Source organism: Lampetra fluviatilis, chromosome 27, assembly GCF_964198595.1.
Source record: "Lampetra fluviatilis chromosome 27, kcLamFluv1.1, whole genome shotgun sequence".
NCBI classification, from domain to species: domain Eukaryota; kingdom Metazoa; phylum Chordata; class Hyperoartia; order Petromyzontiformes; family Petromyzontidae; genus Lampetra; species Lampetra fluviatilis.
In genome coordinates, this window is record NC_136301.1 from 6,337,060 (window position 1) to 6,358,420 (window position 21,361).

The following is a 21,361-nucleotide window of genomic DNA, read 5'->3' on the forward strand; positions in this document are numbered from 1 at the left end:
TCATAAGCTGGCGCCAAAATGTGGCACACGCCTTCCTCCATGACCTAGCGGGAGCCTCGGTACCCATAAAACAATGGCGCAAGTTTTTAATAAATCTCGATATTTATCACGACCCCACCCCACGTGGCCCATTAAAGGAGGTCATGGGTACGATCCTGACCCAGACGCCTGTATATTTGGAGCTTGCATGTCTCTCTCCCTGTGGTCGTGTGGTTTTCTCTGGTTCCTCCGGTTTTCTCCTCCACATTTAGAATCACGCTTTTAGGGTATTGAGCTGCTATAAATGTCCACGTGATAAGCCACTTCGTCGAGCTATCATTTTTGTGGCCGGGTCGCTTCTGAAAATATCTACATAGCTCAGTAGACCTCAACCTGTTAAAATATTTATTTTTTTGGTTTTATAGTTTAATTAGTGCCACACTATCACAGCTATCTCTCTCTCGCTGTCTCCTTGGTTTGGTTTATCAGCTCCCCCACTGCCAAAGAAGTCCCAAAGTGCCACGGTGTCGTTCCGTTCCAAGTCGATGACGGCCGAGCTGGAGGAAATCGGTGAGTGGCCTTCGGCAGGGCCGCTGCCGCCGGCGATGACGACGACAACAACGACGACGGCAGGGCGGTGGCGATGGCGGCGGTGGAGGCCTCGCTCTAGAGAAAGGGCGACCTCGAGAGAGGCCACCGCCCCCCCCCCCCCGGCCAGGGAGTGCGTGCCGGTTTGCAAACCCCCAGCAAGCGGTAGCGGTTGCTGCCATAGCCCTGGGCCGTTAATCTGTTGGTCCCCAGGTTGCGCCCCCCTCCCCAACACCCTCACCCCCCGATATACCCCCTGTTTCTGTTGAACACTTTAAAAAAGATTCCTTTCTGAAGTGAAGTGTGCCGTTAAACCAAAAATGTAAAAAAAAATGGCTTCAAAGCTGCGTCACGTTGAATCAGTGTGGGGCCCCTGGCCTTTTCCCGAACTAATTTTTGGGGTAAACAATGTGCAGGGTAACTTGAGGTTCCATCTTTGGTTTACGACGCCCGCACTGGGAAAAGACGACACGCGGCGAGAAAGTGACCCCACCACCCCCCCCACCCCCCGAGCTGTGTTCAACAACAAACCCGAGCCGCAGCCCTCGCACTAGGCCCAACCTCACGCTCTAACCCTCTGACTCGACCGATAACCCTAAAACCGTCGCCATGGCCGTAGCCTTGTTGCTTGAACCTCAAGGCTGTGTGCCAGGATATTCTCGATTGGCGAACGCATACCCCACGATTCAAGAAAGACGCCGCCGAATGGAGCGTGGGCACTGGCGTCGATCTGTGTCGCGTCTTTCACCGCGTGTCATTTTTTCCCTGAACTGCGGCCGTCTAGAGAGGCGCCGAGCTGAGGGGGGAAACGGAGTGGGGGGGGGGGTCCCCCTTCAACCACGCACTGTGTGTGTGTATGTGTGTGCTATATTTGTGCCCCTGAAACAATTGCACCTTAACCGATTAATCTGTGACATTTTAGACCAAGTCTTGCAGCGATGTTTTTCATCACCCCTGGAGGTAAAGAGACTTGCAGTCACCAGGTTGCATAACATTTTACTGTCGACGTTTTCGCTGTTTGCAACAACAACAACAACAACAAAAGATGGGCGTGATGAAGCGGCCGCACCTGCGCTCGAGATTTACACCCCGCGGACTTTGCCGGCATCCCGGCGCGTCTCGCCGGGCATCGCTTTGCGCTCGCGTTAGAAGTTTTATTTTCCGTGCGCCTCGCAGCGGCCACGTTGATGGGCCTTGCCGCCCGCCTGCTGGCATCGCCCTCGTTCTCTCCCTGAACGAGATTCGTTAAACACGCGGAGGGTGGGGGGGGGCGTTGCAAGTGGGATGCCGCGAGAGAAGGACCTCCCAGGAGTATTTGGTGCGCGGGTGCCCGACGCTCAGCCCCACGCAACTAAATTCCGTCAGGCCGGGCTTTTATCCAAATGGAGACAGAGATAAGCCCGCTCACGAGCGGCGAATCTCCCGCCGCTTGATTTCATTTGATAACTTCTGAGAGATGATTCCACGTTCACAGCGGTTGGGCTCCCCACCCACTCCGCGGGATACAACGCCGGTTACTCCGATTGCGCGCCGTGCAGGAGCGCGCACGCCGCTCATCGGTGAACGTTCGTTTGGCGTTTGGAGAAAACAAAAAACGAAAGCGTGGGGAGTAAGGAGGGGCCGCGTGCCTCGAAACGGGCCCAGGGTTCTGAGCTTCACCGAAACGGATAAGAGGAACTACATCCGTCGCTGAGGGCCCGCTGCCCGTGTAAACCTAGTCGCAGTGCAGTGGTGTTTGTCGGCCTTTAAACACGTGCCTTCATCAGAGGGGAGGGAGCGTTCAAGAGACAGCGGGCTCGTGTACATCGCTCTTATGATTCCGAGGGCTGCCGACATTTTACGCGGGCCTGAATGTCAGGACACGTCGCGTTACGTTTTGAGGGCTCGCGGAAAAAAACGTAACGCTTGAGCGCAAAGCAAAGCCGCCCCCTCCGCAGCTGTCCCGGCTAAACGGGATTTCCTCTCGGCGTCGTGCTTTCAATCGGACAAGCGGCGGCTGGCTCCTGTCCCGCCGCTCGCAGCGCATTGATTGATGACCCCCCCGCCCCCCCCCCCCCCCGATTTAAGAAACCGTCCCGGAGCCACCGTATAGGTCCACGCTGAGTCTGTCATTTTCACAAATCGCCCGCTTTTAAGCGACGTTATTAACGCGGAGTGGGGGGAGCGGGGCGGCGGTTGGGGGGACTTGTAAGCGTTATCGCCCTCCGGGGAAACATCGCAAACGTTGCAGTTCTTGCCAAAGCGCCGGCGCGCTCCCCGCATTAGCGCCTTCGAGAACCCGGCCCGTTAATCATAAAAAGGCAGCATCGTGCGCCGGAGCCGTTTCCCTCTCTTCGCGACCGTAGCTGCCGTTCTCCTTGCGAGGGAAAAAAAAACTGAAGTTAAACCCCGGGGCGTAACTAACGCAGCGCGGCATCCGCAGGACGGAGCAAGGCCATTTAGTTCACGGCGCTGTGGTCGTTATCGTTGTCGCCGTCGTGTTCGTCGGAGACACGCCGCTGCGTGTGGCCGCACGGTCCGTGAATGTGCATCACCATCACACGCTCACTCACACGCGCTCACTCACACACGCTCACTCACATGCGCTCACTCACACGCGCTCACTCACACACGTGGGCGGACGGGTTCACAGGGCCGACGAGGCCCCTCTGTACCACGCGTCCCATCGCACACAAAGACAAAGTTCCACCCCCCCCCCCCCCCGTATAGCCTAAACAAACTATTGGAGCAAATGCTTTAAGCGAGCACCTAATAAAGGCCGGCACGGTACACGAGGGGGTGGGTGGCTAGCACCACGCCAGACCACCTTTGTCTCCCGAGTGGCGCTGTTTACTACGCACTGCACCGGGTACTCATTTGAGGCCGAGTTGACCGAGACGAGGCCCAGGACGGGTTCAGGACAATCGTCGCTGGTGTTGGCCATGAGAGGAAATCAAACTCGGGTCGCCGGATTCGTAGCGCAGCGCGCTAACCACTACTCAACCTCTCCCATCGTACACACACGCAAGCGTTCTGATCATATGGGGGAAGACCGCGCATGCCTGTGCCACAACTGCATTATTTTTTAAACGGCATTTCACGTCAACATTTCCTCGACTTGAGTTGCGGAAGCAACAAAGCATGCGTGAGCTCAAAACCGTGTTTAATATCACAAACATAGTCACGCCCCGCGGCATCGATGCCACATTTACACGCGGCATCGTCTCTATCCGCTCGAGTTTGCGTGCACCCATACGTGCGTGCATACCTACTTACATACATGAGACACGGGGTATATATTGTATACGTTTCCGCATGTATACATGTATACGGAGTTGATTATTGCATTGCGAAATCGTCACAAATTCTTTCCCCCCTTCTTGTTTCTGTTTTCTCCATTTGTCGCCATCTCGCATTCCTCCGCCTCCTGTAAAATTCTCTCACCCGCCCCCCGCCCCCCCGATTGACCTAAAACCAATGTGCAGTGGACAGAGGTAAGTCTCTTACACATTCTTCTTTGTATCAGATGTGCATTTCCTCACCCCCCCCCCCTTCCTATATTTTACGCGTGATTTTTTTATCACACATGAACACCGATCACTTTTTTCCTGCTTCCTGACCGTTCGTTTAAGGTTCACAAGATGTGTGTTCTGTCTCTTGTTTTCTGAAAAAAAAGCGGCTGGGAGGAAGAAGAAACAGGGTGAGTACTGCATTTGCTCTCAGTTGACGTGCCCCCGCCCTGTGCAATGTTCCAACAGAGACTCGGAGCTTAATGCACAAAGTGCACAAAACGGGATAAAATGCCAAGGTACTTCAGCATCACAAAATGGCTCGCATCTTAAACATTTATCGAGAACGCAGGGAAGGGGTGGGGGGGGGGGCGGGCGCCAGGGGGCTACCCCGGCGACCCTGCTCGGGCACAGTCGCTGCTGAATTGATCGTCACGTTGCTGACTTAACCAACGCAGACACCCCACTACTCCCGTCCAGCCTCGCGCGGCAACGCCCTCGTCGGTACTTTGGTCCTCCGGCGTCGTCGGCGTCGTCGGCGTCGTCGGCGTCGTCGCGACGATGACGCTTCGGCTTTCTCTCTTCCCGACTTCAGCTAACAGCTGACGTGGAATTTGCGCTTCTTTCTGACAGAAAAGGTGGAACAGGTGTTAGTTCACGAGGTCGCGGACTCTGAGCCGCCGATCGTCCCCGCCACGGCACGGGCGCGCCCGCCCAGCCGCCTCTTCCCGCAGGAGGTACGTGCCCCCGCCGTCCCCACCGCCCCCACTGCCCCCACCGCCCGGAATGGCGGGCAACTGCTGTAGCGCGCATGGCTGTGAAGTGCAGCGCTTTGGTGAGAGCCTTGTGCCGTAAGAACGGCCACGAATGCCAAATGCGCAAACTTGTCATCGCGATGCTGCCGTGGTAAAGTATTTAGCACACTGGGCTCACGACGATCCGGAAGGTCAGCCGCTTCGATCTCTCTCGAGGGAGCGCCAGTCAGACACAGGCGGCAGCAGGAGTTGAGTTCGGTGGCTCTGGGTGAAGATGCCCGCAGTGAGTAGTCGAGTAGAACCCCATCTTAACGACGGTAATTACCGTAGTTCCACGGAACCGGTCATTAAGTGATTTGGTCGTTAAGCGAGTATAGGAAATGCTATACACTACACTATACACTACACTACTATCCACTATACACTACTATACACTACACTATACACTTCACATTGGGCTCTATGGAGGACCATCGTTAAACGATTAGTCGTTCACATGGGTGGTCATTAAGAGGGGTTCTACTGTGCGTGCTAAAAACTTGCGGGGCGTGACCCAACCCCTGAAATTAGAGGCAACATGCTTGGGGGCTGTGAAAGCGTCGGCGATAAATCCAGTTCAAGCACGTGTCGCGTTTCTCCCCGCTGTCTGTGGCGTCGCAGTGCCAGGTGCAGTACGGCTTTGACCTGATGGGTCCTGGGCAGGGCCCATCGCCACCTCTGGGCCCACCAGATCGGCCCTTCATGCCGCTGCAGAGGCCCGGCGGGGCATACGCCCACTCGCCCACGGGTAAGCGTGGCACCGTCGCACGCGCTCTCCTCTCCGTCACATGGACTCTGACCAAAGACGAAGATTCCCCCCACCACCACCCCCCCCCCCGACCGTGTCAGCCTTTAACAGAGCGTCTAGTCAAGTGCTGTTAGCGAGTAGCACCAATGAAGGCCAGCATGGCACACGAGGGTGGTTGGGTGGCCAATACCATGCCCGGACGCCTTTGTCTCCCCAGTGCTGATGATTACACACCACGCCAGGTACTCATTTTGGGGCCGATTCGTCCTACGGGAGTGCCCAGGATTGGTTAAAATATCCGCTGTGACTGTCATTGCTCGTGAGCGGCAATGGAACCCGTTGCCGCCGGGTACGTAGCGGCGCGGCGCGCTAACCGCTCTGCCGCCGCTCCCCACGTGGAGCGTGCGCACATACCCACGGGCAACAGCGCGGAAGGCAAAGGCGTAGCCCTGCAACTGCCTCGTTCGCGCCGCTGCTGGCGAGAAGGGCCTCCGCTTGAGGGAGCTCGTAGAGACAATCGTGAAAGCGTCGTTGTAAGCGAACGGCAATAAGAGAACGCGCGACGACTCGATCGCACGCGCCCAGCGGCTCCGCGGTTGACCAAAGTCGAGCCGCCCGGGCCGTGCTCGCGCGTCCAACCAGCGGCTGGTAATCCACGGCCGACGGCAGCTACGGACGGCCTTGCGAGATTCCAAATTGAACGCCGCTACCGTCTTCAATGTAACACTGAATGTTGTTCTTTTGCCCCAGTTGGCATTTAGGTCACAACCTTTCTCCAGACTGTTTCCGCCTGGTTTAAGTGCCCTTGGGGCACGGGGGGGGGGGGAGGCGGCGTCTGTGCAAAACAGGTAGACAGCGGTGGTGGTAGGTAGGTTTGGGATCTTCGGCGCATTCCGTGAGATTCCAGGCCAGAGGATGGAGGTCTCTTAAGTGCCCGCCTATTTCCACTCACCCCCCCCCCCACCACCCCCCTTCTGTGCAGTGAACATATCTCGCAAATTCTAAAAACGCACCCAGTGCCAGAGAAAGACGCACGAGCGTCTTGTTCAACGTACGTACGGACGTACGTTCAACTTCTTTCGCACCATACGTAGCCAACCGTGCTAATCGGGGGTGCGGGGGAAGAGACGACAAACCGACACACAAAAAGCAGTTCTAAAGAAACGAGTCTGCAACCTAGATTTAAAAGCGCATGTAACAACAATCGAACGAAGCTGGGCCGTGCTACGGCAGAGCACTCGGCTCGCAGTTTGCAAAGGTTAGGGTATCGACTGAGGCCTGTGATCCATTGAGTCCTGAGATCGACACATCCTAGCATCTCACGCAGACCCATGCTGCTGGAGAACGGAGTGGAACAGCGTAGACGTCCAGAACAAGAATGTCATTAGAGACGCCCCCCCCCCCCCAACGTCGCACCTCCTGACTTTGACATTCCTCCACGAAGACATTGCAGTGTCGTCAGCAGGCCGATGCGCACAGCTTCAAAAATTGTGAGATTAAAGACGTGCCTCCCAGTCGTGCGATCTTGGCCACGCAACCGAAACTATGGATCGCATATTTACCCTTTCCCGTTCCAAGACGTCTCCAAGATGCAGCAGGGTCGGTGGCCCGTTCGCGGAGAGGTGTTGTAGTAGCGCCGTTGTTTTTAAAGACACTGTACTCACCGTGGAGAACCGTAGCAACGCGACCGCAACTCTACGATAGCTGGCGCCAAACTGTGCCACACGCCCTCCCGCACGGCCCTGTGGGCGGATCGGTTCCGAGAAAGTAATTTTATTTGAGCTTTTCTTGCGGATTCGTTTTGATGATGGTTCTTTCGGTAAAGTCACGTAGATAGAAAATAAAACAAAAAACAAAAAAAGCAAAAAGAATAAAATAAAATAAATTACATTTAAATAATTTTTAAAAATTGGAAATAATACGAGCAAAAAAACCACGATAAAAATTGTACAATAAAAAAAACCCACCACGTTTCGATCGCAACACAAGCGGTCTTCTTTTTTTGTTTTCTATCTACGTGACTTTACCGAAAGAACCAAGAACAAGAATTCCTGCAGTCACGAAAGTTTTAAGCAAAACTACTGCGACCAAACTCTCCAGAGGGGCCTCTCGTCGTGGCAAAGCGGCAGAATAGAATCCGCTCGGGGTCAATGGATTACAGGCCTTTTGTGAGTCGACTTACTTGGTGACACGGATCCCTGCCCAAACTCGTGGGAGAATTTCCACCGCTTCACTGGCACCGGAAACACCCAGCGGAAGAGAATGATGAGGGACACGCCGAGTGCCTTGGGCGCGGAGATCCTCATTGGACTCCTTTTGCGAGCGAGCGGTTGTCAGGCACCGGTCAGTCTTTTTACACGTTGTTCATTTTCTTCCTTTGGATGTAAACCAGAAATAGCTATAAGTACGAGGACTTTCGTTGGCACAGCCATTGCCGACACTCTGTTAATTTTCCGCACCCCCCGATTAGCGCGGTTTTCTGCGCACGGTGCGAAAGAGGTTCAACATACGTACACACATTGTCGCCTTCTCCGCTCGTGCGCGCGCGCGCTCACTAACTGCACTTGCCCCAACAGTCCGTTAAGGCTATACGTCGGGGGTGGGATCTTCGTCTGTGTGCGCGCGCTCCGCGCGTAGGCATGACGGCCGATGGACGCTTCTACAGCTCCGCGGTGGACCTCCCCTCCCAGTTCAACCCCTCGCCGCCCCTGCAGCCGCAGTACGGCGACGGCGGCATGGTCACCCCCTCCTACTCGCCCGTCTTCTACTCCCCGCCGTCGCCCGCGGTGCCGGGCGAGTACCCGCCCGTGCAGTCCCCGCGGCGGCTCTACGAGGCGGCGCAGCTCTCGGCCCTGCGCCGGGAGCTGGAGATGGAGCCGGGGCTGCTGCACAGCCCGTTCCACGGCGCGCTCCACGGCTCGCTGCCCTCCCTGCACGCGCTGCAGCCGCTGCCGCCCTTCCTAACGCCCACCGCCTCCGAGCCGCCCTTCATGTACGGGCCCTCCGCCCCAGCGCAGCCCAAGCCGGCGCGGCCGCCGCTCTTCGCGCAAGACGCCGAAGACCTGCCGGACATTTTCATGACGCAGCAGCAGCAGCAACAGCAGCAGCAGCAGGCGCTGCAGCAGTCGCAGCAGCTGCGGCAGGCGTTCGAGCTCGCGCAGTTCGGCTTCGCGCCGGAGAGCGAACAGTCCGTGGGGTATTTGGAGTCGTCGGCGTCCGCCTACTTTGCGGCCCCGCCGGCGCCGGAGAGGCCGCGCAGGAGGAAAACGCCGCTGTTTGGCGGCCAGGAGTCGGCGGTCGTCCCCGCGCAAGAATTCTCATTGGAGCAACAGCAGCAGCAGCGGAAATACGAGCAGCAGCAGCAGCAACAACAACAGCAGTTGCAGTTTGAGCAGCAGCAGAGGCAGTTCGAGCAGCAGAGGCAGTTCGAGCAGCAGCAGAGGCACTTCGAGCAGCAGCAGAGGCACTTTGAGCAGCAGCGGCAGTTCGAGGCGCAGCAGCAAATGCAGTACGAGCAGCAGCGGCACTTCGAGGCCCAGCAGAAGCAGCAACAGCAGCAGCAGCAACAGCAGCAGCAGCAAGCGCAGATGCAGCAGCAGCAGCAGATGCAGTACGAGCAAATGCGGCAAATGGAGCTGAGGCACAAACGTCCCAAGACTCCGACGGAGCACGTCTACGCCAACGTGGGCACCGGGGTGGCTGGCGCCGTCCTGGCCGTGCCGGGCAGCGGCACCGGCGCCGCCACCACGGCGAGCTCCCGCAAGAAGGCGCACCTCACCAAGCAGACCAAGATCGAGGGCAGCCCCGACAGGGCTGGGAGTGGCTCGCCGAACCCGCTGCCGACGATCATCATCAAGGGTAAGGGGCGACGCGCACGGTTACGGGGGCGTGCGCGGCCTCCGTCGCGGAAGAGCGCATCTTTTGGGCCTACTCTACGCACGCTGGCCAGACGTCTTGGCTTTTTTTTTTTTTACGACTACTTACACGACACCAGGCAAGACCCCGCTGAGCTTCATAGCTCTTTTTAGGAAGCGATGTGGTCATCGCAAATGATAGCTCAACGAAGTAGCTCATCGCATGGAAATGTGTAGGCAGCCAAATGCTCTGAACGCGCGACGTTGATTCTAAATGTGGAGGGGACAAAGCGGAGGACCCGGAGGAAAATCCACGCGAACACCAAATGCACAGCAGGCGTCAGGGTCGGGATTGAACCCACGACCTCCTGCCTACCAGGCGCGGTAGTTAAAAAGCTTATCCAGCGTGCCAACCATTACAACATGTCAGCATTGTTCACATTTCGACCAAATTTGGACAAAATTCGGACCGTGACGCGTAAGATTTAGTTTATGTCCACTGAGAGGCAGACGGTGCATATGTATCGTTAATGTAGCTGCAGGGAACTAATAACACGGACAACCGCTGGATTAGTTTAACACGTAAGCTTTCGCGACCAAAATTATCCATAATAGAGGTTTTTGTGTTAGATCACGTAATAAATACGTCATTAAACCCACCACCACCCGACACAGCCATATAGTAAGGTTTGTCACATAAACAGAACATGCCAATTCGTTACTAGTACAGTTCACCGGTGTATTGGAGAGTAAACCCACAGGATCTACAATTTGAGTACGATGTTTCGCCGGTAATTACAACCAGCATCATCAGGCGACAGCGAGCCCTCTGAAGTGCAGTGTGCCAACTAACAAGACCTCCACGGGTTTCAGACCCGCACTGTATATATGTACGTACGTTGAACTTCTTTCGCACCATACGTAGCCAACCGTGCTAATCGGAGGTGCGGGGGAAGGACAGCAAACTAATGCACAGAAAGCAGTTCTAAGGAAATGAGTTTTCATTCTAGACTTAAAAGTGCACATCTCCAGCGGCTTCCTAATATCGGAAGGAGGTGCGTTCCAGACGGCCGCAGAAGTGCGATGGCCAACAAAAAGCCGTTGCTGCTGTGAGGATGAACGAAGTTTGCATGATGATGGTTTATGCTCTTTGAAGAGATTCGCAAGGTATTGTGGTTTATTTGTCGCGAGCACCTTGTGGGTAATGAGCGCACCGATGTTTTTGTCACGGTGGGTTTTCTCATCATTTGACAGATGTTTGCTCATAATATCGCAGCAGCATCCTATTCAGCAATGCTCGGTTGCCTTCAACTCATTCTCAACTTGTTGTGGACGCTGGAAAACTACAGACTCCAGTAGTCCCTCGTTATTCGCGAGGGGTACATTCCGGAGATGCTCGTGAATATCAAATTTCGCGGATGATGATGAATTATCCACGAAAAAAATACGTAAATAATAAATGCCATCACTTTATCTCTCATCACTTTATCTCTTGCCCTCTCTCTCTCTCGACACAGCCATGTAGAGTTCCAGGTGCGTTTCACGGATAGCCAAAATCGCGGGTAGCAAGTTGGTGAACGGCCGATTTACCGAGCCGCGGGCACGTTCGCACGTTCATCGCCCGGCCACTTTGCACCGTCGACGATTTAATTCCTTCCAAAGCGCGCATCACGAGTCGCGAGAGTAAGCCGCGGTAGAAAAAATAAAATATTATTTATTAGGAAGATGAAAATTCCTTGTGAAAGCTACAGGTGTTGGAGATTGATGGGAAGAGGTTACGAATTTCAATGCATCCTCACCTCCCTAAAGTGAAGCTAAGTAAAGGTGAATTAGATTTAGCACGGACCTGCCTACGTGCAGTACTAGTAACCTCTCTCTAACCCACTCACCACGGATGTCTCTCTCTAACCCACTCACCACGGATGTCTCTCTCTAACCCACTCACCCACGCCTGTCTCTCCCCGTGCCGTGCTGTTCCCAGAGCCCTCGACGAGCAGCAGTGGCCGAAGCAGCCAGGGCTCCAGCATGGAGTGCGAGACCCCAGGCCCTGAGCCCAAGGAGATGGAAATCCCCGAGGTGACCTTCAGCGGCCTGCAATCCGAGTCGGGGTCCGCCACGCTGGGAGAGGCCGCACCTCCCTCCGCGTCCTTCCAGGTGCTCGTTGCTTTCGTCGTGCGCGCTCCGGTCGGCTACGTGCGGAGCGAGGGGGGGAAGGTCAGCGTGCACGTGCGTGATATTTCAGCGGCATGGGTGGCGCAGTAGCAAGCAGGGCTTGAGCCTTTTGCGTCTGGACTTGTTGTACGTTGTCTTCCCCGTTCCGCACGGGTTTCCTCCAGGTTCTGCGATTGCCTCGCGTAGATTAACAAACCTACAATCTAATTGGCGTTGAGCCGAACATCCAAATTAAGCAAGACCCTCCTGCAGAGAGTTGTCGTACTAAGTGTGGCTTTTCTTAGTGGTTAAGTATTGATTATCATCATCACCTCTGTCACAGCAACCCACCCCCACACCCCCCCTCCTTGTAGTGGTAGCTGCAGCCGGTCTTCGTTTACCTGTTTGGTCTCAAGGTGGGCTCACACACGAACGGGGGTCAGGTGGCCCACAGATGCGGAGCGCTGGGAGCTCACAACGCTGACACATCCTGAGTTCGAAACCAGGCAGCTGCCTGAGGTTAAACCGGCTTCTTAAGCGAGACCCACGCCAGAACGTACTGCAAACCCACGCCGGAATGTACCGCGAACAGGATAAACAATTTACGGTGTTTAAATACAAATAAAAAACGGTGCCAAAAAAAAATCACGTGACAGACCTGCGTGCGCATAGCCCCAGACGTAACGGAGATTCGCGAAAGCGTTCACAGCAGTCGTGGCAGAGGTGAGCCTACAGCATGACCTGAACACACACGTGGTTACAGAGGGTGAATTTGGAATGTCAAGATTGGTTACGAGGATGTTCCAAAATTTCCAGATGCTATTGCTAAGTGCCCTCTTTCTACACCGCAGGCCATCAGCACTAAAAACAATATTACATAAAATCACACCGAACGCCGTATATTGGATCATTCTAAATCATTATGTTAATGACCTTCCAGCCGAGTAGTGCCTACAGTACACACAGGATGTTGTCCCACGTTCGACCGCGTAGCCGCGTGTGGGTCAATTCAAACCGCACGGAGCGAATTTCGCCTAGCCAATAGATCAGCCGCGGACACGCGAAATCGCACGGACCGAAAACCTGCGTCGAGCGAGGGGAAACCCGTGGTTGAGACTTTTTTTCAATTCCGACGCTGCGCGCGGCTTGGAATGGCATCCCTCCACCTCCGGCGGTTGTCCTCTGGACGAAACGTGGTGAGAATCGATCGGCTCTGGGCGCCGTCTCCGCCGTGCTCATTTCCCGACGCCGAGCCGCGCCGTCAGTCGAGCAGCCACCGGCGTGGAGCCGGCGTGCGGCGACGTGCGGCAACGAGCGGCGGCGGGCGTCCCGAGCGCCGATCGCGACGCGCATGCTCACCGCCACTTTCCCGGCAGGACCCCTTCTCGGCGGCGATCGCGTTCGCCGTGCACGAGAGGCAGCGGCGCATCGAGGAGCGCCACCGCTCCACGGGAGACCTCTCGCTGCTGTCGGGCGACCCCTCGCGCCAGCAGCGCCGCCCGCCCAAGCCCATCCTCAAGCACTCCAAGTCGGTGGACGAAGAGCACCTGGCGAGCAACATGCAGGCGCGCATGGCGGCGCCGCCGCCTCCGCCGCCGCTCCCGCAGCACATGCAGCAGCACATGCAGCAGCACATGCAGCAGCAGCAGATGCAGCAGCACATGCAGCAGCAACAGCAGCAGCAGCAGCCAATGGGCTCGCTCACGTACCTCTTCGGAGCGGCGAACGTCATCACTGGCCCGCCGGCCACAGGGCTGACGTTCGCACGGCCGGAGCAGAGGCAGGTGTCCATCGTGGTGCCCGGGCAGACTCACCACCCCCAACCTCATCACCCGCACCACCACCAACATCAGCCGCTCCACCACCACCACCACCACCCCACCGCCTTCGAGAGCAGGACGAGGAAGGAGCTGCCGCCCCTTCCGCCGCCCCGGAGCGTGGTGTGGGAGCTGCCTCCGTTGCAGCAGCAACAGCCGCTGATGCAGCAGGCTGTGATGCAGCAGCCGCTGATGCAGCACTCGATGCAACAGTCCATACAGCAGTCACTGATGCAGCAGCAGCAGCATGCGCCCAAATTCAGGAAAGAACCTCCACCACCGCCGCAGACGGTGGTGGAGCGGAAGAGCGTCATCATCAACATCATGGACACGTCGCAGCAGAAGTCGGCCGGGCTGCTCATGGTGCACACCACGAGCGAAGACGGCGGTGGCGGCGTGGGCTCGGAGCTCGGCCACGACTTGGGAGCGGCCCCGGAGAGAGGCGTCGATCGGCGGAGCAAGAGGGGTGCCTCGTCGCCGATGGGCTCGAGCGAGCTGCGGGCGGGCGGCAGCCCGCTGCAAATGTGCGTGCCGTCCCCGCCCGCGTCGCCCGGCGTCCCCCAGGAAGGGGAGTTCTCTGCCTTCGCCACCGAGACCATCCCACCTCCGCTGGAGTTCGCCAATGGTTTCGCCACTTCCATGCCTCAGCAGCAGCAGCAGCAAGGTTCCCTGGACGCGAGGAGGCAGCAGCAGCAGCAGCATCAACATCTTCACCAACTGCATCAGCAGGGGCACAGAGGCGTGGGGAGCGAGTCGCTGGACTCGGGCCTGGAGGAGATCGAGTCGTCCCGGAGCGGGGGCAGCGAGCAGCCGGCCGAGACGACGAGCACCGTCTCCACCGTGTCGAGCATCTCCACGCTGTCGTCCGAAACGGGAGAGCCGCCCGACACGCACACCTCCTTCGCCGATGGCCAGCCGTGCCTGGTCCCCCATCACTATGGGCAGCAGCAGCAGCAGCAGCAGCTGCAACTGCTGCAGCAGCAGCAGCAGCAGCAGCTGCAGCAACAGGACAAACCGCCCGTCCCTCCCAAACCCAAGCTCCGGCCGCCCGCGCTGCGGAGTTCCGTGGTGACGTTCAGCGAGCCGCTGCACAAGCAGGAGATGGGCGCCGCGACGATGATGATGATGGCGCCTCCGCCGCCCGTGCCGCCGCCGCCACCGCCACCCGTCGCCCCGCGCCCGAAGTCGTCGGTGCAGAGGTGCCGCTAGTCGCCCCCCACCCCCACCCCGTGCCGTGCATGATTACTCAAGTTTAAATGTGTGCACAGTAGAACCCCTCTTGACGGCGGTAATAGGTTCTACGAAACCGGTGGTTAAGCGATTCGGTCAATGAGCGAGTATAGGAAGCACATGTCAAAGGCTTAATTCGTTCCGGTAGCATCGAAAGTTACCCTTTTTCGTCCCAAAAAAGCGTACGTTAGAATATTTAAACAATGGATATTCATACATAGAGATTCTAACAACATTATAAATATATAATATTAAAATAAACATGGTTAATCAATGCATCAATTCATATTTGCTGTACCTACAACAGCCCATTGTTAACAGGGGAATGGTCAGTAATCGAACACATTGGGTTCTATGGAGGCACTACACTACTATACAATACACTACTATACACTACACAATACACTACACAATACACTACACTATATGCTACACTACACTACTATACACTACACTACTATACACTACACTACTATACACTACTGTACACTACACTACACTAAACTACTATACACTACTGTACACTACACTACTATACACGACACTACTATATGCTACAGTGTATACTACACTACTATACACTACACTACTATACACTACTGTACACTACACTACTGTACACTACACTACTATACACTACCCTACTATACACTACACTCTACACTACTATACACTACACTATACACTACACTACTATACACTACCCTACTATACACTACCCTACTATACACTACACTATACACTACACATTGGGCTGTACAGAGGCCAGCCATTTAACGAATTGTCGTTAGCAGGGGTGGCCGTTAAGAGGGGTTTTGCTGCATATGTAAGTTGTCGAGAAAGTATTACGTGATATGAGTGCATGAATTCACAAAGCGACCAATCATTTGGATCTCGCGACGACGAAGTTACGGCGATTGGCAAGGTGCTGAACCCATCGCACCTGTGCTCATTATTGTCGCCGTCGCTTCAGCGCCTCGAGCGTCTGCGTCGCGGTTCGACGCGATAACCTACTTCACTCCATTGGAACCAAATTTGCCAGTAAAAAATATGATCATTGTTTTTTTACCCTTCTATCTGGCAACAAAACTGACACCTTTTTTACAAGGAGTCATGTTTGCATAGACCACAATACCTGCAGTCATAATGCAAACAAAAAAACATATGTTTTTTTGTTTGCATTATGACTGCAGGTATTGTGGCATTATGACTGCAGGTATTGTGGTCTATGCAAACATGACTCCTTGTAAAAAAGGTGTCAGTTTTGTTGCCAGATAGAAGGGTAAAAAACCAATTATCATATTTTTTACTGGCAAATGAGGTTCCAATGGTGTAAATGCTTACCCCGAGCTCTCATACTCTGATGGTGCATTGTCTTTGAGTTGTGCGTCATCTGGTCCAACCCATGTGAGACTAGGCTCTAAGGAAAGCTGTCTCGGGTGTGGACCAATCAACTTCAAGGACAGTGCATACATTATCAGAGTTATGTTTTTTGTTTGCATTATGACTGCAGGTATTGTGGTCTATGCAAACATGACTCCTTGTAAAAAAATGTGTCAGTTTTGTTGCCAGATAGAAGGGTAAAAAAACAATTATCAGCCTACTTCACTCTTGCGCGGTTGCGTTCGACAAGTATTCCCCTTTGTCTGCTTAGGTTAACGTCTGCGCCACATCTTCGCGCTCTCGTGCGACGCGGTTTGCTTTCGCCGTCACGTCTGTTCGCTTCCGTTGCTGCCATTTGCTTTATTTGCTTTGTTTGTTGTTGTTGTCATTTTGGGGAGCCGGGTCACCCTTGCAAATGAGACTCTTCCTCGTCTCTCGAGTTCTCAAACAAAGCGAACTTAAAAAACTTGGAAACGATGAATGTAGCACTACGGGAGAACAAAGGCGGCCGGGCGTGGTTGGGCCGGCCACACCGCCTCATCTCTCTTGCCGTGCCGCCCTTCGTGCAGGTGTTCGCTGTGACAGCTTACTCGCCCCCAAAAAACAGTGTGTTGAGGCTATCCGGGGGAATTAATTCTATATTTGAATCTTTCGTGACTGCAAGGCTTCATACTCTTAGGTTCTTTCGGTAAAGTCACGTAGGTGAAAATAAATAATAATACAAATAATAACACGTTCCATTCACTGGCTACTACATTCAGATAAGCCCCTCCCCCCCCCCCTCCCCCCTTAACTTGTATTTAAGAGCTTGTCTCTTGGAATCCCTGCCTCACTTGATACAGTAAATCTAGCTGTGACGGTCCCACCTGATGACGGAGACTTGTGTTGCCTCCGAAACGTCGTGATTTATTATTTAGATTTCCATTATTATTTCATATATTTTTATTATTTATTTTCACCTACGTGACTTTACCGAAAAAACCTAAGAGTGTCTATCCCGGGGGAATCGTTGTCTTCTGTGCGTCTCTTATAAACGCGACCTGCGCACGGTGGCGAAACCAGGCTGTGGGAGGCGGAGACGTCGCTGGAACGGGTCGACGGTCGCAAGGCCGCGCCGCTCGATGCCAAGACGAGTGTGATCAGCGAGCTGAGCTCACGACTGCAGGAGATGAGCCGGGAGAGGCGAAGAGCCGCAGCCGAGCCGGTGGTCAGGTAAAACTATAAAACGCTTCAGAACAGTTGGGCCCAGACACATTCATCGTAACGTGAAAAGATATTCACTAGTGACGTTTTTTAAATATATATCTGGCACTGGGTGTCTGTGAAAAAGAGCTTCATAGCTCATCGGATTCCTTCCAGTTTAAATAAAGATTCTGATTGTGGGGTAAATATGATATATACATTACAATGGATAATAGGTGCTGCATTTTCTCAAATCAAGGTGATCCACCTGATAGGGTCACAGTGATGACATCACTTTTACCTTTACTCTATTTACGACCGAAACAGGAGGACTTCTTCACAATTCTGGCTAATCAATCGCCTGATGAAGCTGGTTGTTGTGATCACCAGCGGAACGTCACGGTACTCAAATCGTTAATGTTGTGGGTTTACTTTCCAACACACCGGTGTGCTGAAGCAGTAACTAATTAGCACATTTTGTTTACGTGACAAACCTTACTCATTGGCTGTGTCGAGTGGTGGCGGGTTTAACGACACATTTATATTCACGCGATCTAACCCCAAAAAGCCTTCATCTACGACAGCTGGCGCCAACCTGTGCCACGCGCCCTCCCGCTGGCTCGGTGCTCCACACAAGGAGATGAGCACCGTCTCAATGCTCATTTGAGCGAGAACATGTATTGAGTTTTATCCCTTCTGTCGGTAATAAGACGGGAAAAGAATTGACATTGTACATTATCCAAAGACATAATTACAAAAACTTTAATATGTGTATATATACATTGTAGAGCAGTATTACATAGGGAATGATAGAATGTATTAATTAACAAAGCACTGTATATGCAGCAAACAAATCACCTCATGACGATGAAGTTAGGATGAAGGAAAGCTCCTGAACTCGTCACACCTGTGTCGTCATTGTCGCCGTCGCTTCAGTTCCTCGGCTTCTCTATCTAATCCCTCGCTTTGCCTGTTCATTCGTCTAAAATGCAGGCCCATCAACAGCGCAGACAGGGCCCCAAGCATCACCTTTAACCTCCGATCGCAGCCAGCCGTGCAGGTCGGGAGGGCAACGCCCAGCCCGTCCGGCGGCGACCAATCGGAAAGCTTCGTGGGGGGACCCCAAGCGGCCGCCACCACCGGCAGCGGGGCCATGGCCCCCCCACCCGCTCCCACGCTTCCCCCCATGCCCGCCGTGCCGTCGCCCCTCATGCTGGCGCTCTCTCAGCCGCCCGGGTTGCCCCCGCCGCCGCCGCTGCCGCCCCCGCTGAAGCCGCGCGCGCCGACCCCGACGCGGGAGGTCAAGTTCTCGATCTCGCCGCAGCACGCGTCGCCCCCGCTGCTGGGCCGGGCGACGGCGGCGGCGGCGGCGGCGGCGCGCACTCCCGGCCCATCGCCGCCGCCGCCCCAGCTCCTGCAGCAGATGCAGCAGCCGCTGTCGGCTCCGTCTCTGCTGCAACAGCTGCAGCAGCCCTCCTCCTCCTTGTCGTCGTCGTCGCCCTCCCTGCTGCAGCAAATGCAGCCGCAGCAGCAACTGTCGCTGGGCATCCAACCGTTCTCGCGCAAGCCCATCGAGCTGTGGAGCAAGTTCGACGTGGCGGACTGGCTAGACAGCCTCAGGTTGGGGGAGCACCGGGACAGCTTCCTGGAGAACGAGATCGACGGCACGCACCTTCCGTCGCTGCAGAAGGACGACCTTCTGGAGCTGGGGGTCACGCGGGTCGGCCATCGCATGAACATCGAACGGGCGCTTAGGCAGCTCCTGGAGAGATAGTGCCACGCCCCCAGAGATGGTCCCCAAACACGCCCACCGTGAAATATGGTCAAACGCCGAATTGTTGATGAGTTTTAAGAAAGAAAGAATTAAAAAAAATCACAAACGGTACAACACTTATGGAAAACCTAGTAATATATTTAACTTTATCCATTAAATTATTACTTCTTTGGAATGACAGTACTACTGCATTTCCTCGTGCAATTATTTTAAGAAATTGACATCTGTTTTTTTTGTTTTAGATACTCGATTGGTGAAGTGGTTGATTAAGTCGCTTGCCTTTGATGCAGGTTTGGGGATGGTAAAAAAAAGTGTTCTTTGACTTTGCAAGAGAGATTTGTTTCGTTTGTTTTCCTGCAATCCACTTGTAAAGAAGTTTTAGGGGATGAAGATGGCATTACGTCACTTTAATCAACCAGTTCTTTGGTTACTTTTTTTTAATGCAGACCGCGAGCATTGTTGCTTCAGGAGGCTGTGGACCCTGAGCAAAATGGCTCTGGTCTAGAATCACTTTGGTTCTTGGAAGCAAACAAATTTTCGAGTCTGTATTTGTTTACTTTTTTAACGATTGCAGTTTACAGTTTACGTGGATCCGAAACAACAACAACAACAAAAGATACCCCCCACATTTTTTTGAAAGCAAACTGGCATATTGGCAGGGATAGGGTTTAACATTTTTTTTTTTCCAAGACATACACCGGTAACATTTGGACAAGCGCCAAAGATGTGGAACTGCTGATAATAACAACAACAACAAAAAGTTGCAGGAAAATAACTCGATTTCTTAGATTGTACCAGAGGGTACTGTGGTTTGGTGTTTCCATTCCATTCTTAAGACAGGAGGCATTGCCATTAATGAGGAAATCAATTTGTGGGTATGTCATACCTAACAAAATACAAAACCGAGCTTACGTTGCAGAAATCCGACTTTTGACCTGAGCCACACGTAAAAAAAAAATGCTGCAACCACGGTGCAAAGTTAAAATATATACTCTTTGGTTTTTTCGGTAAAGTCACGTAGGTAAAAAAAGAAAATTAAAATTAATGAAATCACGACGTTTCGGAGGCAACACAAGCTTCCGTCTTCAGGTGGCACCGTCACAGCAAAATTACTTGATACAGTCATTTTGCGGTGACCCTTGCAGTCACGAAAACTTCAAATCTAGAATTAAAATATATACATACATATAAAAACAAACTCAGCAGCATGAACATTTTTTGTAACTGCAATCAGATCAAAAAAATATTTTCTTACCTATTTGTTTGGCCTCGTTCGTTTCTATGACCCCTCCCAATAATCGAGAGTTTTATTCTGACACGGCGAACAATGAGAGAAAACAAACAAACAAACAACACACACAAAATGTAAAAAAAGTGTCCCGACGGGACAAGAGCCGCATTCGCATTCCAACGTCGCTGCGCGCGTACGAGCGGCGTGAAAGGATTTTAGACGCGTGGCTCCTTTCCACACCGGCGAGAAGCTATCTCAAAGATTCTGAAGGATGTGCAGTGTCGCTGTCCAAGGTAGCTCGTTCGATAGCCACACACACACATAAAAGAGACGGGGAGATATTTTGATGGTACATAGTAACATAGGTGCTTATCTTGTGCTATATATGCCTTCTATAATACCACAGTGCCCTCTAATGTTTTTAATCTATGACTTCAAAAATATAAAAGAAACAGCTGACAGTCCAAAAGAAAAGGTTATTTTTCTTAAACCTTTTTTGTGTCGCAAGTTTAGGAGGGGGGAAAAAAAACAATGTTTTCACGTTAATGTCAAGTGTGTCACGTTGCTCAATGCTTTTAAAATTTTACCGACAGAAAAACAACGAGGGGGGGATTTTGTCGGCGTAACGTTTTTCCCGACCCCCCCCCCCCACCCTTAACTGGAACGACCCCTAAAGGGGGTATGGGGGGTGGGCCTGCCGCATGTCCAAAAACGTTGTGTCAAAACAAAACACGGGCACGCTCTAGCGATCCCCATTTGACTTTTGAGGCGTTAAGAGAAATGACAATTTGGAATCCGTGTCGCCTGAGACAATTATTGAGGGAGTGGGTGGCCGTGGGTGGGGGGGGTCTTGGCACTGTTAAAACAGTATATCACCCCAAAAACAGTGGGTGCCTCTTCGTACGAACATTCGGCACACGTTTATTTTTTGAGATTGGGGGGGCGGCAGGAGAGGGGGGGGCGTGGATGCTGATGGGGTGACGGGGAAGGAGGGAGGATGCTAATCTCACAACGAATCAGGAGGGAACTGAACAAGAGTGCTTCTAGAGGTTTGTTTTACTTTAGGGTGGTTACGTTATTTAAAATATGTATGCCAAATGCTTCATTTACTAGCCCCTACACCACTGCACATTTGGTTTTAT

At 53.5% G+C, this 21,361-nt stretch overlaps 1 protein-coding gene across 1 annotated transcript in view; it reads left to right on the forward strand.

The window, feature by feature from the left end:
- LOC144942335 (SH3 and multiple ankyrin repeat domains protein 2-like) overlaps window positions 1-21,128 on the forward strand; it is a 362,265-nt gene extending 341,137 nt beyond the window's left edge. The window contains exons 19-28 of the mRNA XM_078869142.1: window positions 469-549; window positions 1,490-1,527; window positions 4,223-4,246; window positions 4,694-4,792; window positions 5,471-5,597; window positions 8,235-9,455; window positions 11,433-11,605; window positions 12,979-14,618; window positions 17,095-17,244; window positions 18,208-21,128. Of these exons, the coding sequence (XP_078725268.1) occupies window positions 469-549; window positions 1,490-1,527; window positions 4,223-4,246; window positions 4,694-4,792; window positions 5,471-5,597; window positions 8,235-9,455; window positions 11,433-11,605; window positions 12,979-14,618; window positions 17,095-17,244; window positions 18,208-18,988 (4,334 nt within the window). The 3' untranslated portion in view covers window positions 18,989-21,128. The remainder of the gene's footprint in view (window positions 1-468; window positions 550-1,489; window positions 1,528-4,222; window positions 4,247-4,693; window positions 4,793-5,470; window positions 5,598-8,234; window positions 9,456-11,432; window positions 11,606-12,978; window positions 14,619-17,094; window positions 17,245-18,207) is intronic.
- Window positions 21,129-21,361: the final 233 nt, after the last annotated feature.